Genomic DNA, 23,638 nt, shown 5'->3' with positions numbered 1-23,638 from the left:
TGGCAGAACGGGGGTCCCACCACTGGGTCAGCGGGGTCGTCCCGCTACATAGACTCACCACTGTGCAGCTCTGTCCCTGGGCTACTTCCTACCCGATTGCTCGCCCGAATCCCTCTGGTCCCGTGAGTGCGTCGGGGTAGTCCGCTGCTGGCAGCTCCGGCTCCCCCTCAGGCTCAGGCTCCTCCAGCTCTTCTGGGTACTCGGCTGCTGGCAGCTCCCGCTCCCCCTCCGACTCCTCCAGTTCCTCTGGGTACTCGGCAGCGGGCAGTCCTGGCAGCCCCAGTCCGTCCTCCAGGTGAGGTTTCCATGGGTCCAGGGCCTCCCCTGGTGTGGCAGCAGGCTCTGAAGGGAGCAGCCCACAGTCTGTGTCTGCCTCCCTCCCTGGTGCTGCCCTAACTGAGCTAAGGGCCCCGCCCTTTATACTTCCTGTTCCACCCCTCCCCTTCCCGGGGGTGGAGCGAGCTTGGGCTGGCCCCGCCCACTCAGGCTGAGGGAAAGGCCCTTTACCCTCAGGTTCGGAGGGCAGCCACCCTGGCCCCCTACATACCCCACCCCTCAAATCCAGCTCCCGAACCTCGGAGCTGGTGTCCCCCGCCTCCCCCAGACGGGAGAAAAAGTCCGCATTGGCGTTGTCCCGTCCCGCCCGATGGCGGATCGTGAAGGCGTAGGTTTGTAGCGTGAGATACCACCGCTGCAGGCGGGCATTCGCGTCCTTCATCCGGTTGAGCCACTTCAGGGGTGCATGATCTGTGACCAGTGTAAAGGGGGCCCCGAGGAGGTAGTAGCGGAGAGCATCAACCGCCCACTTAACAGCTAGGGCCTCCTTCTCCAGGACGGAGTAGTTCCGCTCCCGGGGAAACAGTTTCCGACTGATGTAAACAATAGGATGCTCCTCCCCGTCCACCTCCTGCGAGAGGACAGCCCCAAGCCCCACGCCGGAGGCATCAGTCTGGACAATGAAGTCACGATCGAAGTCCGGGCTGAAGAGTACGGGCTCAGTACACAGGCGGTCTTTGACAGTTTGAAAGGCCCTCTCGCAGTCCTCAGACCAGCACACTCTGCGGGGGCTATCTTTGGTCAGGAGTTCTGTCAGAGGGGCCGTAATGGTCGCAAAGTGGGGTACGAACCGCCGGTAATAGCTGGCTAGGCCCAAGAATTGACGCACCTGCCTCTTCGTGGTTGGCGCCTGATATTCCTGGAGTGCTTGAACCTTTCCGATGAGGGGGCGTACCTGTCCCCGCCCCAGGGTGTACCCCAGATAAGTGGTTTCTTCCCGCCCGATTCGGCATTTCTTGGGATTGGCTGTGAGGCCGGCGGCGCGGAGGTCCCTGAGGACAGCTGCCACTTGGTTGAGATGTTCCTCCCAGTTACTGCCATAGATGACCACATCATCCAGGTAGGCGGCGGCGTACTTGGTGTGAGGTTGCAAAAGCCGGTCCATCAAGCGCTGGAAGGTTGCTGGGGCCCCATGGAGGCCGAAAGGCATCCGAGTAAACTGGTACAGGCCTGAAGGGGTGGCAAACGCGGTCTTCTCCTTGGATCGGGGTTCCAAGGGGATCTGCCAGTACCCCTTGGTGAGATCTAAGGTGGTGATATAGCAGGCTGCTCCCAGCCGGTCAAGGAGCTCATCGACGCGGGGCATTGGATACGCATCAAACTTTGAAATGGCGTTGACTCTCCGAAAGTCAATACAAAACCGCCGGCTCCCATCTGGCTTCGGAACGAGGACGACGGGGCTCCGCCATTCGCTCTGGGAATGCTCTATAACCCCAGTTCCAACATGGCCTGGACTTCCTCCTCCACAGCCTCTCGCATTCGCCTAGGCAATGGCCGGGTCGCCTCTCGGACCACCACCCCGGGGTCTGTCTGGATTGCATGGTATGCGAGCGTAGTCTGTCCGGGCTTCGTGGTGAAGGTCCTGGGGAATGCCTTCACTAAGCAGAGGGCCTGTTCCCGCTGCTCAGCAGTGAGCGTCTCGGCCAGCTGGGGTTCCCCATTATCAGAGTCTTCGGGGGGTTGTGGCCCAAGGTCTGGTTCAGGTGGGTACGGGGCAATTAGTAGTCCTTCCCGTTCCCGCCAGGGTTTTAAAAGATTTACATGATAAATCTGCTTTCCCTTTCGGTGATCAGGCTGCCGGATTTCGTAATTGACAGGCCCCACTTGGCGAAGGACTTCATACGGACCCTGCCAGCGGGCCAACAGCTTTGATTCCTCCGAGGGGAGCAAGAGGAGAACTCGGTCCCCGGGGGCAAATAATCGGACCTGGGTGTCCCGATTATATTGCTGCTCCTGGCCCCTTTGGGCCGTTTTTAAGTTTTCCCTTGCGAGTTCACCTGCCCGGGCCAGCCGCTCCTGCAGCTGCAGGACGTATTGTAAAAGGCCCTGCGTTGAGGATGGTGTATGTTCCCAGGTTTCTCTCAGGAGGTCCATCACTCCGCGGGGCCGTCGCCCATAGAGGAGCTCAAATGGAGAGAACTTCGTGGAAGCCTGTGGAACTTCCCGGACTGCCAGTAGTAAAGGGGGAAGTAGTTGATCCCACTGACTGAGGTCCTGGGTGGGGAAACGTCGCAACATTCCCTTCAGGGTTCGGTTAAAACGTTCGACTAACCCATCTGTCTGGGGATGGTAAACTGAGGCCTGCAGTTTCTTAATCCCCAGCAGGGCACATACTTGACGGAACAACTTAGAGGTGAAGTTGGTCCCTTGGTCAGTAAGTAACTCTCGAGGGAGGCCTACCCTGGCGAAGATCTTCACGAGCTCTGCCGCGATAGTGCGGGCAGTGATACTCCTTAAGGGGATAGCCTCAGGGAAGCGGGTGGCGTAGTCCATCAAGACAAGGATATACTGGTAGCCTGCCTGACTTTTCGGGAAGGGTCCGACCAGGTCCATCGCTACTCGTTCAAACGGAACGCCCACTGTTGGCAACGGAACCAGGGGGGCCTTCCGGACCCCGGCCGGGGCGGCGCGTTGGCAGTCCGGGCATGACCCACAATAATCCTTCACCTCGCAGTGGATGCCGGGCCAGAAGAACTTGGCCAGGACCCTAGCCGCGGTTTTCTCTGGTCCTAAATGGCCTGCGGCTGGGATGTCATGGGCTAGTTTTAGGACCGCCCGTCGATGAATGCGGGGAACCACGAGTTGGGTCCGGACCTCTTGAGTTTGCGGGTCCCGCTCTACGCGGTAGAGACGATCCCGATCAAGTTCAAATCTAGGCCATTGGGTCGCCCGCTGGGCCTCCACGACCTTCCCCTCTACCCGTGCCAGCTGTTCATAGGCAAACCGGAGTGTAGGGTCCTCCCTTTGGTCTCGGCTAAAGTCCCTAATGTCCACCGGGGGGCCCCCCCCTGTTTCCTGGCCATCCTGCCTGGGTGAAAGGGATGGGTCAACGCCGGGGTCGGGGCTCCGGCCGGGGCCTGTGTCCATCGCAGAGGGGTCTCCCTCAAAAGCCTCTTCCGGAGATAGGGACCGGAGCACCTCAACGAATTCTGGCCAGTCCCGGCCCAGGATGATTGGGTAGGCAAGGGATGGGGCCACAGCCACGTTCATTAACTGAGTTGCCCCGTCTACCGTGAGAGGGACCTGCACCGTGGGGTACGGTTTCACATCTCCATGTATGCACTGTATCCGTACCTCCCCGATGATCTGCTCGGTGTCCGGGAGGAGGGACTGGCGGACAAGAGTCTGTCCACAGCCCGAATCAACTAGACCCACAACAGGTGTCCCGGCGATGCTCATGGGGGCCGTCAGTTTGGCCGTGGATGGTGGGCGGGCCCGGCGCTCCCCGGTGTACACCTGGCCAAAATCGCATTCCATCGCCGTACAGTCTCGTTGCAGGTGGCCGTACTCACCACACTGAAAGCAAGGTCCTACCTCTGTGCGCCCCGGCCGTGCAGGGTCACCCGGGTGGCCGTGGGGTTGGCCGGGGCCCGATGGACGGGCCAGACGTCCGGACGGTGCGGGTTGTGGGGCCTCGGGCCGTCGGGGAAAAGTAGTGCCGCTGCCGTTTGGTCGTCTGGCTCGAGCGGGCACATTGACTTTGGGGGTGGACCCCCTTTCCGGCTTCTGAGCGCCGGGTCCCGAGCTTGGGGGTCGGGTGGTCGGTGCTATCGGGGCCTCAGCCTCTAGAAAGTTCTCCATAAGTGTGACCGCTGCACTTAGAGTTTGAGGTCGGTGCCGCAACACCCATGCCCTCCCTGGAGTCGGAAGGATGTGCACGAATTGCTCGAGGATGATCTGTTCTGTCACCTCAGCCACAGTTCGATGCTCAGGTTGTAGCCATCGGCACGCTGCATCCTTTAATTCCTGTGCCACAGCCCGGGGCCGGGCACCCGGGGGGTAAAGCTTTCCCCGAAACCGTTGCCGAAAAGTTTCCGGGGTGACGTCGAAGGCATCCAGGATAGCCGCTTTTACTCTGGCGTAAACACGGGCTTCATCATCTGGTAGCCTCCGGTAAGCCTTCTGGGCCGGCCCCGTTAGATAGGGGGCAAGCAGGGTGGCCCATTGGTCCGGCGCCCAACCAGCTACTGCAGCAACCCGCTCGAAGGTCACCAGGTAAGCCTCTGGGTCATCCTCAGGCCCCATCTTGGCCAGATGGATTGGTGGAGCAGGCAGGTTGGGGGTGGTCACCCCACCCGGCTGGGCTCCACCGGGGCTCGGCCACAGGGCGGCAAGTTGCTGGAAACATTGGGTCTGTTGTTCGCGGTGCTGGGCCCCCAAGGTTTGAAGCAACTGCTGCTGGTGGGTACCCAGCTGCTGTATGAGTTGTTGCTGTTGCTGCTGCTGCTGCTGAGTCTCGGCCAGTACCTTGATGAGCCTTTCCATCTCCATCTTCTGTTTAGGGGCTGTCGCTGCCTCCTTGCTCTAATCCCTTCCGGCAGGGATAGGGGGCGCTGCCCGCATTCTCCACCACTTGTGATCGGCGTTGGCCCACCTACCCGCTAGGGGGCGGTGGGGAGCTATGAGATCACTGGCCGGCTTGGGTCACGCCTCCGTCAGCGGGGAATTAGCGGCGGGGCGGCCGCCAGCCAGAGTCTGTAGCGCGCCCCTCAGGCAGGGGAGCGCCGGCAAAGGTCAGTAGCGCGCCCCTCAGGCAGGGGAGCGCCGGCAAAGGTCAGTAGCGCGCCCCTCAGGCAGGGGAGCGCCGGCAAAGGTCAGTAGCGCGCCCCTCAGGCAGGGGAGCGCCGGCTAAGGTCAGTAGCGCGCCCCTCAGGCAGGGGAGCGCCGGCTAAGGTCAGTAGCGCGCCCCTCAGGCAGGGGAGCGCCGGCTAAGGTCAGTAGCGCGCCCCTCAGGCAGGGGAGCGCCGGCTAAGGTCCCGGCGTGGCTCTGCCGGGTAGGGGAGCGCAGGCCCACCCTACACCACTGCGCTCCAGCCCAGGGCCCTGACAGTGGCAGAACGGGGGTCCCACCACTGGGTCAGCGGGGTCGTCCCGCTACATAGACTCACCACTGTGCAGCTCTGTCCCTGGGCTACTTCCTACCCGATTGCTCGCCCGAATCCCTCTGGTCCCGTGAGTGCGTCGGGGTAGTCCGCTGCTGGCAGCTCCGGCTCCCCCTCAGGCTCTGGCTCCTCCAGCTCTTCTGGGTACTCGGCTGCTGGCAGCTCCCGCTCCCCCTCCGACTCCTCCAGTTCCTCTGGGTACTCGGCAGCGGGCAGTCCTGGCAGCCCCAGTCCGTCCTCCAGGTGAGGTTTCCATGGGTCCAGGGCCTCCCCTGGTGTGGCAGCAGGCTCTGAAGGGAGCAGCCCACAGTCTGTGTCTGCCTCCCTCCCTGGTGCTGCCCTAACTGAGCTAAGGGCCCCGCCCTTTATACTTCCTGTTCCACCCCTCCCCTTCCGGGGGGTGGAGTGAGCTTGGGCTGGCACCGCCCACTCAGGCTGAGGGAAAGGCCCTTTACCCTCAGGTTCGGAGGGCAGCCACCCTGGCCCCCTACACTAAGCCTCTTACGGAGCTTTGGGGGTGCCCTCCATCTCTGGGTATTGGGTACCTAGCACGCCCAAAGCCCCAGGTTTCAAAAACTGGGTCCTTTGTCTCTGGACCCTCATGGCCAGTTACAGCCCTGTCATATATTTCTGTTGCCTCAGGAAAGCACATATTCCCTCCAACTGTAGCATCTGCCAGACTTTCAGTGGCCAAACTCATCAATCCTGTGAGTTCAGACTTCAAACATTCCTGATGGATTGCTTGATGAGACAAGAGTCCAACCCCAGCCTGTGCCCTTTCGAACACGATTGTCTCCAGCTCCAGGAACCCTGTAAGCAGAGTTAAGGACTCTAACAGAAAATGGGAGTCATGAAGAGGATAGGAATGAACACCCTCACAACAACATATGTAAGAAATCCACTTCTAAATCCTCATTTAAGAAAAGAACCTTTTCCCTGACCCACTCAGTCAAGTAAGACTATGCATTCCAGTATGGGTGTGTCAGGAGTTGAGAACTCATCCCTCAGCACTGAAAACTAAAAAGGTTCAGAGGCTTCTATCTACTGAAGTAGCGGCACTGGGACTGTCCTTGGGAAAGGAGTAATTGGATGCCTCCAGCACTTATGGTACCGACTCACCTGGAAAAGGAATCGCTGGTACTGAGAATCAGTGCCTGACCAAAACTTGGACCCTGCGAGGTGGGGAGAGTATATGAGGCTTGCAGACGGTTCCTGCTGCTTATCTAGAGCCTCCCACCTCACAGGGTTCTCGAGCTCAGGATCCAGCCTGAGCCTGGAAGTCTACACTGCGGGTTTTTAATTGCAGTGCTGACATAGCCTGAGACTGTTCACAAAGGTATTATCAGTAGAGTCTCTGCAGCTGTGTCATGAGTTCCCTTACCTGGACACCTGGTTGCTCACAGGGAAGTCATGCCAGGAAGTTCAGGTAGCAACTCTATCCTTACTTGGCCTTTTACAATAATTAGGACTCTCAGTAAATGCATAAAAGTCCACAATACCCCCCCCCCCCATACAGACTATAGACTCTATTGGAACAACTCTGCACTCAGGACATACCTACTTCATGACTGGTTCCAGGCTATGATGATGCTCATCATATCAATGCTGAGGGAGCCCCCAAACAATAGTGAGATCCTGTCTCACCCTCCTAAGCCACATTTCCTCATGTACATATGAGAGACCTTGTGGGAAACTTTATCTTCAGTGTCTTCAGGTTTGGTTACAGACAGCCTATGTCCCAGACAGACACAGTCTAAATAAGTTGATTTTGTTCCTCCACAGTATACTAGCCTCACTCAACTGGTGGAAAAACATGGAGACAGTACATGTAGGAATTCTGTTCATCTCTCCTCCACCCACCAAAAGTTGATTACAGATGCCTCTCTGTTAGGTTGGAGGAGCCCACGTAGATAAATTAAATTAAATTAATGGAGATATCCCATCTCCTAGAACTGGAAGGGACCTTGAAAGGTCATCGAGTCCAGCCCCCTGCCTTCACTAGCAGGACTAAGTACTGATTTTGCCCCAGATCCCTAAGTGGCCCCCTCAAGGATTGAACTCACAACCCTGGATTTAGCAGGCCAATGCTCAAACCACTGAGCTATCCCTCCCCCCCCAATGAGCACTTATCCCGAGGTACTCTGTGACCAAATGCTATACAGCAAAATGAAAGAGTTTTTCTACATGGTGTCAGCATCATCAGTGATCCCCAGAAGGTTTGGGGAGATCCCAACTGTGTTGGACTATTTCCTTTCTCTAAAAATGTTGGGATTGTTGTTCAGCTCCTTTCAGGTACACTTAGCAACTATTAGTGCCTTTCAACCCCGGTGGACAACTATGCAATCGTCACCCATCTGGTCTACATGAGGTTATTTAAAGGCCTTTTCAGAGACATTTCTCCAGTACTGAAACCAGCCCCAGTATGGGATGGCAATCTAGTCCTATTTGCATTAACAAATCCCCCATTTGAACCTTTGTCCTCATATGCTTTCAGTCATCAATCCATGAAAGTTGCCTTTCTTGTCACAATTATCTCAACGAGGAGAGTGGAAGAACTGGGAGACCTTATGGCAGACCCTCTATATACAGTCTTCCATAAGGATAAAGTTTCCTTAAGATTACATCCCAAGTTTGTTCCAAAGGTGAGCTCGGAGTGCCACCTGAAACATGTCATCCTCTTTATCTGTCTTATACCCAAAGCCACGTGTCAGAAGGAAGGACATGAAGCTCCACACTTTGGATGTCCGATGAACCTGGGCTTCCTACCTAGAGAGAACAAAATTCATCAGGAAATCCCCTAAACTATTTGTCTCCTTGGCTGAATGTATGGGAGGAGAAGCTGTCTCCTCATGGAGACTTTCTACATGGATTTCGGGCTACAACTTGCTTTGCTATAAATTGATTGCAATCCTGCCCCACAAAGTGGGAGGGTACACTTCACTAGGGCCCAGGTAGCTCTGTAGCTTTCCTACAAGATGTCCCTGTTCTCAAGATATGTAGGGCAGCAATGTTGGCTTTGTGAGACATTATGCCCTGGTGCAGGCTTCGAGAGCAGGGGCCCCCTTTGGCAAAGTAATTCTTCAATCGGTGGGTACAGCCAAGTTCCTTGCACCCTCCTTCTGCTTGTGAGTCATCTTGAGTGGAATACATGTAGCGACCATCACCTGAGAAAGAAAGAATGATTACTTACCTTGTACAGTAATTGGAGTGCTTCGGGATGTGTGGTCCCTATGGGTATGTCTGTACTGCAGCTGGGGTGAACCTCCCAGTCAGGGGAGACATTAGTGGGGCTTGTGCTAGTTCACTAAAAATAGCTGTGTGGATGTTGCTGTACCGTCAGAGGCTCAGGCTAGCTGCCCAAGCTCAAGCCCACCCTACCCCCTGGCTCCAATCTTGGGTAGCTAGCTTGAGCCTCTATCAGTGATGCAATGTCCACACTTCTATTTTTAGCTTACTAGGTTGAGCCCCACTAGCATGAGTCTGTTTACCCAAGCTGGAAGGCTTGCTCCGAACTGCAGTGTAGACACACCTTATGTGTATTCCACCACCACCTCTCCTTCCCTTGAGCTTTGGATCCTTATCCTTAGACTATTCCTGGTAGAAGAGGAACTGGAGAGTGGTTGTCTGCACTGCCCTTAAATCCTCAACTTGGAGCATGAGGAGTAGGGACACTGCTAACAAAAAAATATTTTGGTCTCAGGCGCTACAGTTGCATACGCACCTTGAGTGGAATAAACACAGGGACCACTCATTATGAAGTATGAAGAACTCCAGTTACTGTATAAGGTAGGTAACCATTCTTTATAAATCCCCATCTCATAAACACTTATATATGTAAAGATTTGCTGGATCGGGGCCTAAGTCTGGAAATGATAACGTTGTGGTTGCGGGGGTAATCTTTACATTGTCCCTTGTGCACATGCATTACAATGTGTTCTTTAATCAAATGCTTTTTTTCCCCTTGCCTCATTCAATGCACATATTGGATGATGGTCTGTGTGTAAGGCAAATGTTCTGAATTTATTTATTTATTTTATCCTCAATGTGTGGTCCCCTGCCCCATTCATTGCACATTCTCCAAGCCCACATTATAGACTCTGCCTCATTCGCTACACGCCCTCCACTTTATGCAATGGATGAGACTAGGGTTCAAAGTGTGTAGGTTGGATGATGTGTGATGAAATTGGCAGGGGATTACACACTGAACAGTGAGGATAAAAATTAAACATTGAACAGCTGCCACAATTCAACAAGATCCATCCAGGCTGCACAATGACTATGATCATGTTATAAAAGCATATTCAGAAAGAGGCAGAATAATGAAGTGCAGACAACTTTAATTTTGACATTTCAAGACTTTTGAGAGCTTCACTTTGCAACCTTAACAATATTTTTACATATTTTTGTATGGAATAATATTGCACAATTTTACATCCTTTGGAGCCTGCCTTATTCCATATTCATCTTCATAATACTGACTTAAACAGAATTACACCCACTCACATAATGGTGATTGTGGCTCAGGCTTTCATGCAGCTCTGACCTTCAGACTGTAGTAGATCTTATAGGTCATAAATGATTCACAAAAGCCATTGTAGTGTTAATTTCTTAATTTTGTTGCCATACATGCACCTAATATCCTAAAACAATTTTTTTTAAGCAAATAATCTGGTCACTTCTAATTCCTTTTTCCTAAACTTTCAAAGGCTCTGATCCAGGGGTGGGCAAACTTTTTGGCCCGAGGGCCACATCTGGGTATAAAAATTGTATGGCAAGCCAAAAATGCCCATGAAATTGGTGGTCGGGGTGTGGGAGGGGGTAAAGGCTCTGGCTGGGGTTGCGGGCTCTGGGGTGGGGATGAGGATGAGGGGTTTGGGATGCAGGAGGTGCTCTGGACTGGGACCAAGGGGCTCTGGGGTGGAGCCAGAAATGATGAGTTCAGGGTGTGGGAGGGGGCTTCTGGGCTGGGGCAGGGGGCTAGGGTGCGGGGGTGGTGGTGTCAGGGCTCCAGCTGGGGGTGTGGGCTTTGGGGTGGGGCTGGGGATGAGGGGTTTGGTGTGCAGGAGGGTGCTCTGGGCTGGGACCAGGGGGCTGGGATTTGGAGAGCAGGAGGGGGCTCTGGACTGAGGCAGGGAGTCGGGGTATGGAGAAGGTGAGGGCTCTGCCTCGGGGTGTGGGCTCTGGGGTGGGGCTGGGGATCAGGAGTTTGGGGTGCAGGAAGGTGCTCCAGGCTGGGACCGAGGGGTTCAGAGGGAGGAGGGGGATCAGGACTGGGGCGCAGGGGGGTTGAGGGCTCCAGCTGGGGGTGCAGGCTCTGGGATGGGACTGGGGATGAGGGGTGCAGGAGAGTGCTGGGGCAGGGGGGGCGGGGCAGGGCTCAGGGGTGCAGGCTCCGGGCAATGCTTACCTCAAGCAGCTCCTGAAAGCAGCAGCATGTCCCTCCTCCAGCTCTTATGTGGAGGCACAGCCAGGGGGCTCTATGTGCTGCCCAATCCACAGGCACCACCCCTGCAGCTCCCAGAAGCAGCAGCATGCCCCCCTATGGCTCCTACGTGGAGGCATGGCGCTGGCCAGGCAGCTCTGCATGCTGCCCCATCCGCAGGTGCCACCCCTGCAGCTCCCTTTGGCTGCGGTTCCTAGCCAATGGGAGCTGCAGGAGGTGGCGCTTGGGGCAGGGGCAGCATGTGGAGAGAAACCTGGCTGCCCCTACGCATAGAAGCCATGCGGCAAGCCCCCAACCCCACTCCCCGGCTGGAGCTCAAGGATTAAAAGGCCTGATGGGACGGATGCGGCCCGCGGGCCGTAGTTTGCACACCCTTGCTCTAATCACTTACCTTTATTCCATTAGTGTGTTATTGTGTCAGTTTAAATAAATTAATCTGGTTTTGAGTTATAGGGTTGCAGAAAACAACTCAAAACACAGCACTATTTTCTGTAGCCCTGTAACCAAAATATTGTCAAAGTGATTGCTTTTCAAAATGGGTGAAAATATTCTCATTTACGCTCTATCTAAACTTGGAGTTGGGGGTGTGATTCCCATGGAGTCCAGGCGGGTTTGTACTTGAGACAGCTAGTCCGTGCAGCCGTTCACAGCTGCCTGTGCCACTGTGGCTATACTATTTTTAGTGCATAAGCTCAATGAGTGCTAGCATAAGTATGTCTGCGTGAGCTAGGAATCACACTCCTAGCTCCAAGTGTAGACATAGCCTGGGTCTTAAACCTTTGGTTGCTAAGTTTTACCCCACAAGTAATACTTAAAATGGAGTTAATCAGATCTTGAAAATAAATATGTATAATGGAAAATCTGATCATTAAATCCTGCTGTCATGGGCAGTGCTTCTATAACCTATGATGTTATTCATTCAGTTACTAATAATTTTAAATGCTATACAAAATGAAACCAAAAGGGACTAACAATTTATTTGTGTTTAGAGAAGGGCCTTGGGGGTTGCCCACTTCCCCTGCTTTATTTAAGCAAAAGTCATAAACATCAGATTCTGAATTTTTTTTACCAGATGTTCAGGAATAGAAGATGGAAAATAAAATTACATAAACAGCATCTGATACCTATAAATTCACAGTAGGATAACCAAGAAACCTGATTCTTTAGAGTGGCAGACTATATTTTGTCTGTGGATGGCAGCCTTAAATTATCATATATTTACTGAATTTGTTAGATGGTAACAAAGGACTACGTATTTTACTATTGATTTACTACGTATTGATTTGGGGCTAAATTCTGATGTTCTTAGTCCCTTGAAACCAATCGGAGTTTTCCATGAATAATATCATCAAGGTTTGACTCTTAGTTTGTATCAGTTTGTTTTCAATTTTGTGCTAACAAATTATTCTAAAAACATGAAATACCTGCAATCTGTTGAACTTCCATATCATGCATAATTAATTAATTCTGAGCGGGGTTATGTGTTTTGATTTATTTTTGAGAAAGAAACAAATTAGCTCAACAACTGCTAGCAGTTACTCTTTGTTAATCATCAATTTATTTCTAATTTTGAAGAGATTACTGAACCTAATGATAATTATATATCTACCGCAAAGTTTAAGAAGTGTTGCCAATGCTAGGAACAAAAGGAGACTTCACACTGATGTTGGCCCTTCTTTAATTATTAACAATATGTGGGAATGTTCAAACAGTTCCCTTGCAAAAGTTGCCACCAGCATGGTAAATAGAAACCACCTCCTTTTTAAGAAACAGAAGCCACTGAAATGTAATGAACCGTATTTCAAAATATCAGCAAATTAAAATGGAGCTTCACCATGCTCTCTGCAGAGTTGGATTCTAATATAACTTTGGGGTTATGGCTTTTTTTTGCAAGAAAGTTGAGTATTTATTCTATTTTTATATATATTCTTGAAAACTGTTTTCTCTCACCTAACAGAACTTAGATTTTCTTTTTTAATCTGAAAAATGTATTTCCTTCTGGCTTGATCCCTAATTTTAGCAATTTTGTTCATTGTGACCCAGTCTCTGACTGCTGACATAGATGTCACCTGCTGAGATAGTTTTATATACTTCCACCAACCACCTCCATTTAAAATAATATCCTCTTAATATGGGAAAGAACTCTTAGCTTAGTGAAAGTTGAAACTCTCTTTCCAACTTCTCAGCTCTGGGACACTCTAGTAATAAAATTCTTCACTGGATTATTTGTGATTGTGGACATGCACATGGCAATGACACCAATCCTTCACGCTCTCTGCTTCTGCCTTTCTTATGAGTAATGGGGTCCTGAAATTGTGAGAAATCCTGCTTTGGTAGGGCACCAGTTCCTTAAACTATCCACTAGTCTCTTGACCAACCTTTTTTTTTTTTTTTTTTTGAGTTTCCAAGAATCTATCCAAGTTTGGGTCTATCCGAGTAGCCCACTAAACTCCCAGAAATGATTAAACTTTCACTCTTGTTATCAGATCATTCATTTTTAAAATTGGAAAGTTTTGTTGTTTCTTTGCTAGTGTAGAGTCAGCCCAGTTAATAATATACAACTTAATCAGTCTGAAGTGTGTTATTTTCAATTATGTGGAAACAAGTATGAAAATCTGAATGTAATAATTTTAAATAACACTGTTTAATGATTGTGGTTAGTTACAGTAATTAAAGTAATAATTAAGTAACCATCACAGAATATCAAAGTACTAGAGACATATGAGACTCTTTTAAACTTAACGAAAATACATTTCTGCTACAGACAGAACAACTATCATTGTTCGATTATTACTCTTAATGTAGGAAGACATAAATGCAATTCATCCACTGTTAACAAAATACTGTGTATCAAAAAGTTATATGACCTGCTCATTGTAAGTCTTGAATCTTCGAAAGAAAAACCCAAATGAATTAAGAAGCTTTTTATAAAACTCCAGCATTTCACCTCTTAAGAAGTGACTGTAGCATAATCTTTGAAACTTCATCACACATTCACACGCACAAAATCAAGTACTGTTTTATATCAAATATAGATTGACAACAATGTTTTCCTGCATCTGTTCTGCCCACATAAGAAGCCAGCTTCATAGTCTGGATGTGTCCTGAGGCTGAAACTTCTTATAAATATAAGAATTTTTTATAATGGCAGCTGGGTATGGTATCCAGCTGTGGATCTGCTTATGTATTGTTTGAAGTATTCTCTGGACTTGTTTTATATAGTATATGACAATATGTTGTCATACAAATGTCATGATTAATGCTTATTTACGAACGCTTGTGTAAATATCTAAGAACTGAGTCAAACAATGTGCAAGTTAAACAGTATGTTTTCTGAATATTGGAATGACATATCCCAGGAGGCTATTGAGTTGGATAGTGGATGTTCTTTCTGCGTATATAGAACAGTTTCATATGTAGCATGGAATCATCATTTTAATATTGTTAAAAAGGAGTCTCTCTTACATTGTTTATAACATAACAACATTCATATTCCTTTTTTCATGTGAGTTTGCCTTTTCATAAGAATCAACTAAAAGGGCAGTCAGTATTTCTATGTGTGAGATAATGCAGAAGTTAGATATAGTTTTTTTTATTGCTAAAATTTTTACTAATGAAAATTTTACAAGACCAGATTTATGACATATTTTTATGAACTATGTATTGTAGTTTGATTTTCTACTATATGTTTCGACAAGCAGTGCTTTCTGAGCAAAATCACTATGTTGTGATTGTTAATTCATTTTATAGCAGCATAGTCTCTTATTAGGGTGTTATACATTGTAAAAGTATTGAGCTCTGATATGTAGTTTAAACCTCACTGGAGGATTTTGATGGCTGTGATGGATTTTCGTACACCTAATTATGAAGAACTTCATCTATTTTTTCTTCTTTAGATACAGCTTCTGTATGAACTGGCTGACATCATGAGCAAAGTCTGGAATAAGATTCAGAAGAGAGGTATGCTGTATCAATCTTCTGTCTATACGGAGTCCATGACAGGGCCTGCTCCTCCTAGCTCTCCAATTAAAAGTAGTGTTGGGACAGCTCCACCGGATACCAGCACATATAGCCCATCTGCTGACTTTGGAACCACTACAGAGGTAAGTGTTTCTGAAAAAAATATCCTATGAAGGACAATCTGCAAAATGTGGCAAGTGACCAATTAAGAATCACAAAGATAAAATAAGAGTAACAGTATTCCTATATACTGTAGTTTTGCCTATAATCCTCTAAACATGTAATATTATAAATTTGGGGAAACCGGAGGAGGAAGGAAGGAAAATGGTTACAATATTGCTGCCATATTAATTATATAACTAGCTCACTGCTATTAGAAAGGGATGAATGCTGATTCTTTTAGACTATAAGTAGGGCCCTACCAAATTCACGGTCCATTTTGGTTAATTTCACGGTCGTAGGATTTTAAAAATAGTAAATGTCACCATTTCAGATACTTAAATTTTAAATTTCACGGTGTTGTAATTGTAGGCATCCTGATACAAAAAGGAGTTGTGGGGGAGTCACAAGATTATTGTAGCGGGGGGTTGTGGTACTACTACTCGTACTTCTGCGCAGCTGCTGGTGGTGGCGCTGCCTTCAGAGTTGGGTAGTTGGAGAGCGGCGGCTGCTGGCAAGGAGCCCAGCTCTGAAGGCAGAGCAGCAGCGCAGAAGTAAGGATGGCATAGTATGGTATTGCCACCCTTACTTCTGCGTTGCTGCCTGCAGAGCTGGGCCCTCAGTCAGCAGCCGCCACTCTCCGTCCGCCCAGCTCTGAAGGCAGCACAGAATTAAGGGTGGCAATACCACAACCCCCCCTAAAATAACCTTGTGACATCCCCTCTTCCCCCCCGCAACTCCCTTAAGGGTCAGGACCCTGAATTTGAGAAACACTGTTCTCCCACATGAAATCTGTATAGGATAAATGTACACAAAAGACTAGATTTCACGGGGGGGGGGAGATCAGATTTCACAGTCTGTGACGCATTTTTCATGGCTGTGAATTTGGTAGGGCCCTAACTATAAGTGTAAGAAAATTATATGTAGGTGTTTTTTAAAACAGAATATGAAGGAGTTTTTCAGGTGCAGAATTATAAAGGTGATGGTAGGTGGCCTATATATTTTTGCTGGGGCTAGGGCCAGGTGAGTTTTTGTCTTTAGTTTACTGCCTGGTCTACAGCTTGCACAGGTTGTATTGATAGCCATATTTGGGCATGGAGAAGAATTTTCTTCCCTACTATACTGGCTGAATCAAGGTGGGTTTTTCACCTTCATGGATGCACCTGCTGAGCCTATTTTATGAATGTGGTGCCTTTCAGGCAGTTGTCACTAAGCATAATAATGCTCATGGCAACTGGAGACTATGCACTTGGAAAGTCATGGGACTTGTGACTTTGCATCAATGTGGTTGTTAAAGTCAGCTGGTTAAATTAATTAACTGATCTGATACAAACCCAGCTCATAGGTATATTGATGGGTCAAGGAGCTAGTGGTAAACATATTGGGTGGGATAAGGATAGTCCTATGCCATGCTGCATGTATGGAATGCCTGGTTCTTTCCACAGACATGAAAGTATGGGAAGTACAGTTCTGGAGAGATAGTTTCCCATTTTTTGGATAAGCTTGGCTGTTCTTAGAGCAGGCCTTTATGACACATTTGTGGGAACAGGGTTAGCCAGTTAGTTTGAATTCTGGAGTTCTATTGAATAAAGTTGTGACCAAAATTGCTTTAACTCTATACAAATTGTCAGCGTGTTAATTTTAGGGCAGTTGGAGGCTGGGAGGAATTGGAGGTGGTGACTGGCACTGCCCACATTTCACATCCATTTTACATAGAATCAGAGAGATTACTGTCATTAAAAGGGTGGAATTGGAATTCTTCCTGTTAATCTAGTTCCACTGCAGTATTTGCCTTGGGTTACTGGAGTTGCTTGGGTTTCATTTTTATTGATATGTTAGTTTATTATGTATGCTTTACCATGCAAAATCTAAATGGGATACAAAAGTTAAGATAAACAATAACAGTGACAAAACATTATGGCTACACAACCAACAGTTCATCAGCTACTGACATTAAATCCCTTGTTTTTAAAAACAATAACCACCACCGCCATTATAAATAACTATATGTTTTGCATCCTCTTTTCTTTATATTAACAGCAGTGTATAAGAATTTGGAGTACTTGCTGTACCCAGACAACTATGTGAAACTGATTTAGTAATTTTTAAAATCAATTTGTGGCTAAAGTGGTTGTGGTATGATGGATCCATGTGAAGCTACTGTATCCTTTCCCCTTGAAAATTTTGTTGAATCATTTATTTCACTTCAGTTTTTTCTCCTGCTCTCAAGAAAATGTCAAGCTCTAGCCAAGCAAGATTTATGTCTTGACCTGAACCTAAGTGTAGCATTGTGAGTTAGCCAACAAAGGATGATACCAAAAAATGAAGTCAATAATTTTTCTTTCTGAGACTGAGCACATTATCTCAGTCAGCTATTCAGTACAGTACTTAGAACCAGTATTTGTCCTCAGTGTTTGATTTCTCAGTTAGAAGCTTATTACAGCATCACTGAAGCATCAGGCAAACTACCCAGTTTCTATCCTCCTTTCCAATGTGGATTGCATCATCACACAGGAAGATGATTTTAATGCTTGTATTTAGATAAAGTTGCAGGTTGTGTGAAGTAAAAGTTTTGCTTTTGTATACCTCTGAAATTGTAATTCTGAGAGATCATGAGGCTATTGTAGTGGTAAACTAAATCTAATCTGTGAATTACCAGCAAAGCAAAAGTATATCTATAGTATGTTAAAATAAATTTAAATGTATGTGTCAGAATGACAGTGTATTACATTCAATCCTGTGGCCTTAATCCTAGTTTATTGATAGTGATTCATAATAGAATACTTAATTTATACAGTACTTTCCAAATATGGATCTCAAAGCACTTTACAACGAAAAATATAATTGTGCTAGAGACTGTACAAACACATTGTTAAAGATAGGTCTTGCTATAAGGAGTTTACCATCTAAACATGCAATCAAAGGATAGTAGGGAAAAGAGAGCCACAGTCAGAAAAATAACCTGTCTGAGGCCATGCAGCATGTTGTTGGCAGAGATGAGAATACAATGCACATGCCCTAAATTCAAGTCCAGTGGCCTAAGCAATGGACCACACTAACTCTTGATTGGGATTAGATTCTATTCCATGCACAGGGGGCAACATGGAAGAAGGTACAAAGACATGAATGGGAGAAAATGAAAGGGTATTTAGGCTGGTAGCATTTGTGGAATGAAGGGAGTGAGGGGGAAAATGGTAGAAGATGAAGCCTGAGATATAGGGTGAAGCTTTGTTGGGTAGGAACTTGAAGATGAGGATTAGAAGATTAAATTTGACAGAATTAGCAGGAGGAAGCCTTCAGAATGACTTAAACAGGGGACTAGTGCTGTCTGATCAACAGACAAGGTAAATCATATTGACGGTTACGTTTCTAGTGAATTAGATGGGAACAACATGAGTATTAGGGAAGTCACAGAGGAGGCAGCAGTCAAAGTTGGAGATAAGCATGTGCACAAGTTTTTTCACCATTGGAAAAGAACGGAAAATTTAAAACATTGTGAAGAAAGAAGCAATAAGATTTAGGGATAGCCTATTTGTGTGACAAGAGGAGTCAGATTGTGCCCTAAAATAGACCAGGAGGCTGAGAATAATGCAGAGGAAAAGGGCTTGTAGTAGCTGGTGCATTTGGAAAGCAAATGGTTGAAATATCCTATGAGAATCCTGGACCCAGTGGCTTGCTGCCATAAGCCAAGATAGAAACAAATTAGCCTTTAAGGACAGTTCAACATGGTATGGAAGCCTCCTGGAAAGGCTCTAACCTTAACCCAAAGGGAGGTGGTAAGTAAAGGAAATAGGAAAGTACCTCCTTGCACTCCCCCTCCCCTCATCTCCACAACCAAACTGAAAAGTAAGCTTAAAGAGTCTGATTGTGTGAGTAAGTATGTAGAATTCATATTAGAAAAACATATAGCCATGAGATCCTGGGCTAGCATTAGTAGTGTCATCTGTATGGATATGGAAGTCCTTCATGAGTCTTTGAGATGACAGTATCAGGTTCTGGGAGAAAGCCAGTCACCACTAGGTGTGACCCATATGCCTCTAGGATACCCCGTAGTCTTCCTGATTCTACTTATTTTTCTTTTAATTTCCTCACTTAATTTCTGAGATTTTAAAATGAAGGTAGCCACTATTTTGACATGACAGACTGAAACCATGTGGGCTGCTGTGCAGGAAGCAGCTTACCGCCCCCCCTCCAGCCCCCCAACTATTCCTGGACCTACATACTTTCCTCTTGACATCATTGACATTGCAGGTGCACCGGGAGAGTTGTAAAGGAAATGGAGGCCATAGTGTTATTTCACAGGGGGGAAAATCAGTGTTGGCCAAATAGAGTATGACACAATAAAAAGAAAATAAGCCTTATTCTCAAGTTTCTAATAGGCTATTGCTGACAGAGTAAAAATAAAATTATAAAGTAATTCTGTTGTGCAGTTGTCATTGGTTGTTTCAGAAATTATAGTGTATTGGCGGAGCATTTCCAAAAGTCAGAGTGCCAGTAAGGGTTGATGTCATCATAACAGAGTTGCCGTTCCACTCTTTGAGGAAGGAATTGTCAACCCTTTAAAATCAAATGTGGAAACAAGCAAACAACAAACCTCTTCCAAAACAACTCAAGGCCATTTTCCTCCTGGGGGGCAATTAATCTCTCATAGATCCTTTTTTCAGCAGGGTGGCTTAATTAAAACAAACATACAAATAAAACTCCCCTATGGGTACAGTGGCCACGGAGTTCTGGTCCTCCCTTGAACTGAGGGGGATGGGACTGAGGAGAAAAGAGAAAATCTCTTGACTCCAGTCCCCACTTGGGATGAAGCTGCAAGCATCAAGGATTACCCCCATCCTCCTGAAAGCTTTATGCCCCATTTAGACGGGGTTTATTTGCACCAGTGGAATTAAACCACTGCAAATCACCATTGTAGAAGCAATAGTGCAGTGCATTGACAATGGGGGTTTGTAGCGGAGTAGTTATACTACTACACACACCTAGGGTTACCATATTTCAGCAAGCAAAAAAGAGGACGGGAGGAGCCCCGCCCCCGTCCTGCCCTAGCCCCGCCCCTGCCCCACCCACTTCCCGCCCCCCTCAGAACCTCCAACCCTCCCCCCGCTCCTTGTCCCCTGACTGCCCCCTCCTGGGACCCCTGCCCCTAACTGCCCCCCAGGACTCCACCCCCTACCTAAGTCTCCCTGCCTCTTGTCCCCTGACTGCCCCCTCCTGAGACCCTCCCCCCATCCTAACTGGCCCCCTAGGACCTTACCTGTACCCTAACTGCCCCAACCCTTATCCACACCCCAGACCCCTGGGACTCCCACGCCCCATCCAACCACTCCCCACCCCCTGACAGCACCCCCCCAGAACTCCCGACCCATCTAAACCCCTCTGCTCCCTGTCCCCTGACTGCTCCGATCTCTCTCCCCACCCCTGCCACCTGACAGCCCCACCCCCAGAACTCCCAACCCCCCCCTCGCTCCTTGTCCCCTGAATGACCCCTCCTGGGACCCCTGCTCCAAACTGCCCTCCAGAACCCCCCCCAAGCCTCCCTGTTCCTTGTCCTCTAACTGCCCCCTCCTAAGACCCCCCCCCAACTGCCCCCTAGGACCCTACCCCCTACCTGTACCCTGACTGCCCAAAACCTTATCCACACCCCCCCCCCAGAAAGCCCCCCCAAACTTCCGACCCCCCCCCCGTCTCTTGACTGCCCCCTCCAGAACCTCCCTGCCCCTTCTCCGACCCCCTGGCTCCCTTGTTGTTGGCCTTCGGTTCGCCTAAGGTCTCTGTGAGCTTGCTCAGGAACTGCCTGAGCCGTTCGTCCCAGCACGCTGGGGAGCAGGGGAGGAGCTCCAGACTGCCGGAGGCGATCTGCGAATGCAGGGAGGGAGTGAGTGAGCTCGGCTGCAGGGGGGAGGAGGGGCTCTCTCTGGCTGTCGGAGCCCCATGTAAGTGGCACCATCCGGCTGCCCTGTTAGCCACGCGCGCTCCACGGGGCGGGAGGGGGGGGAAGTCCGGACATTTACAAATTCCCCCCCAGACGCTATTTTTAGCTCAAAAATCCGGACATGTCCGGGGGAATCCGGACGAATGGTAACCCTACACACACCCCTCCCCCAAATAACCAACAACAATAAAGCCTGTATATACAAGATCTGAGCTTCTTATGTCTGCCACTCTATGAGGCACAGTTGTCAGCTCCACCTTTCAACTGCCCAAGGGGCGACAACCGTCAGCCCCTAAAACCAAGGCAGTTCTGACTGGCTAGGCTTTTCCTTTAAGCCCTGTGTAAGGGCGCAATCCCTTCATGGTTTAGCCAAAGATGGATTATTGTATAAACACCTTATTGTAGTCATCTTAAGAACTCTGGAAAGATCTGTCTGTATAGACTGAATTGCAGTAGCATGCCTACTGGAACCAAAACTAGCATTTTAAAACCTTGCATTAATTGTTACACACACGTTGTAGTTAGTCCTTGCTAATCACTTTCTGGGTGTCTATTGAAATCTAAATTACTTTTTGCAAGTCCGTAGCTGTCCCCTCTTTCACTGCCCCATGTGTGACAGTACTCCCCAATGCTTCCCCTTCAGGTTGCCTCAGAGCAGTGGGAAGAGAGAGAGAGAGAGAGTGTGTGTGTGTGTGTGTGTATTTCGGGGGCAGACAGAAACATATTATTTGCATCTCATAGAAGCAGTGAGAGAGCCTTTGGGAGATTGTTGAGGAAGTAAAGAACAGCCTCTTTCCACTTCTGGTTTAGGGTTGCCAACTTTCTAATTGCATAAAACCGAACACCCTTTCCCTGCCCTGGACCCTTCTCTGAGACCCTGCCCCCACTCACTCCAACCCCCGCTTCCTCTGTCGCTCACTCTCCCCCACCCTCACTCACTTTCACTAGGCTGGGGCAGGGCGTTGGGAGGGGATTTGGGGAACGGGGTCTGGCAGGGTGTTCTGACCTGGGGCTGGGAGTTTGGGTGCAGGTGGGGTGAGAGGTCTGGGAGGAAGTTAGGGTGTGGGAGTAGGTTCCAACCTGGGGCAGAGGCTTCCCTAGGGGCTGCAGGGCCATGCCGTTCGCTTCCGAGAGTTGCATGGAGCCAGAGAAGACAGGGAGCCCACCTTAGCCGCGCTGTGCCGCCGACCGGATTTTTAATGGCCCGGTCAGTGGAGGTGACCGGAGACACCAGGATCCCTTTTCAACCAGGCGTTCTGGTTGAAAACCGGATGCCTAGCAACCCTATTCTGCTCCTCGCTCCCTAGATTTGAGTCAAGCTGATTCCCCTTATTTTCCACACTGCCTGGATTCCAGCAGGGGGTGCATTTAGAGCACAGAACAGAGAGTCTCCCTCCTATCAATGCTGGCGCCTGGTGGCCAGGAGAATTAATTGCAGGAAACATTCTGCTTGATCCCTGAGCACTACTATATGCATGACACTTGGCAGGGCTGCAAGTTGTAAAAAAAACCTTATTTTGAACAATAGTTGGCCATTTCATTTTACCAAACATTTGGGAAATACTTTTATCATCACAATTTATCTCTCTCCTTAAGGTGGAATGTTTAACTTTTCATACTTACTAGTACTTAATATAAAACTTCTAGATATACACATTTTGGTTTTTAAGGATGGGATTTTCAAAAGTGCTCAGCATTGGCCTAGCTCTGCTCCCAATGAAGTCAATGGGAGGTGATGTCAGTGGGAGCCAAGATAGGTTCACTCTGGGTGCTTTTGAAAAATCCCATAATATATACTTAACTTTATTATTTTCTGTTCAACTTCTGATAAAATTTACAGATCAAAATGTTTAGAATTTTGTGACACTAGAATTTTTTTAAAGAAAATAATTGAGAAGATAATATGACAGTGGGTCATGTGAACCACCTTTGTCAAATTTAGCTCCCCAAAGCTAAGTATATGCAATTTTTATACTCAGTGCTGCAAACTAACAACAACAACAACATAGGTAGACTCATTACACCACAGTATTTATTTCTACTGGTTTGACTTTGGATGTGGGTTTTTTAATTTCAAATATTTTAGCTACATGATTGGAGATTGGCATTGAAATTCACTATGGTATAACATTTCATTTACATATTTATATTATTACAGTCTTTTGGGACCATTTTGAAATTACAGTGTCTGTTTTGTTTATATGTTCCTACAATTTACATTTAAAACTTTGACGATTGTCAAACAAAAATACCCCATGCCATTGGTATGAATTTTTGAACTTTATACATTTTACAGTTGAAGCATTACACTATTCTGGTGGGGCCAAATGATTATTTTTAAAGGCTTCTTTCAAGTGCAGTAGGCTTACTATAAATGAATTTTAAAAAAGTACACTCTACAAATTGTTTATATTAAATAGCAAAAGAAGTATTTGTTTATAAAATCCACAGATTATTTATACTTTAAGCTGTGAGTAATTCATTTCATGCTGACAAGTTGATAGGGAGCACTGCACTCCTGTGCGGGTAAAGCTATCTAGCTTCCTGAATTTCAATCTGGGTGGTGGCAGAGGAAAAAACGTGAGTGAGAGGCTTAAGTACTGGGGCTTAGAAATAGTTAATCATTTTTACCACCCTGCATTAGAACAGCAAGAGCAAAGGTAGTGCATACTACAACAGGCCACTTGTTTCTGTTTACTTAAG

The 23,638-nt window shown here is 48.1% G+C and overlaps 1 protein-coding gene across 6 annotated transcripts in view; it reads left to right on the top strand.

The window, feature by feature from the left end:
• The window catches only part of VPS13B (vacuolar protein sorting 13 homolog B), a 960,935-nt gene that overhangs the window by 536,244 nt on the left and 401,053 nt on the right, over nucleotides 1-23,638 (top strand). For all 6 annotated transcript variants that reach the window (XM_054017509.1, XM_054017507.1, XM_054017510.1 and 3 more), the window contains exon 25: nucleotides 14,778-14,984. In XM_054017509.1, the coding sequence (XP_053873484.1) occupies nucleotides 14,778-14,984 (207 nt within the window). The remainder of the gene's footprint in view (nucleotides 1-14,777; nucleotides 14,985-23,638) is intronic.

This window comes from Malaclemys terrapin, chromosome 2, assembly GCF_027887155.1.
Source record: "Malaclemys terrapin pileata isolate rMalTer1 chromosome 2, rMalTer1.hap1, whole genome shotgun sequence".
Lineage (NCBI taxonomy): Eukaryota > Metazoa > Chordata > Testudines > Emydidae > Malaclemys > Malaclemys terrapin.
The sequence above is the reverse complement of the archived record's forward strand: the minus strand, read 5'-3'. Positions and strand labels throughout refer to the sequence as shown.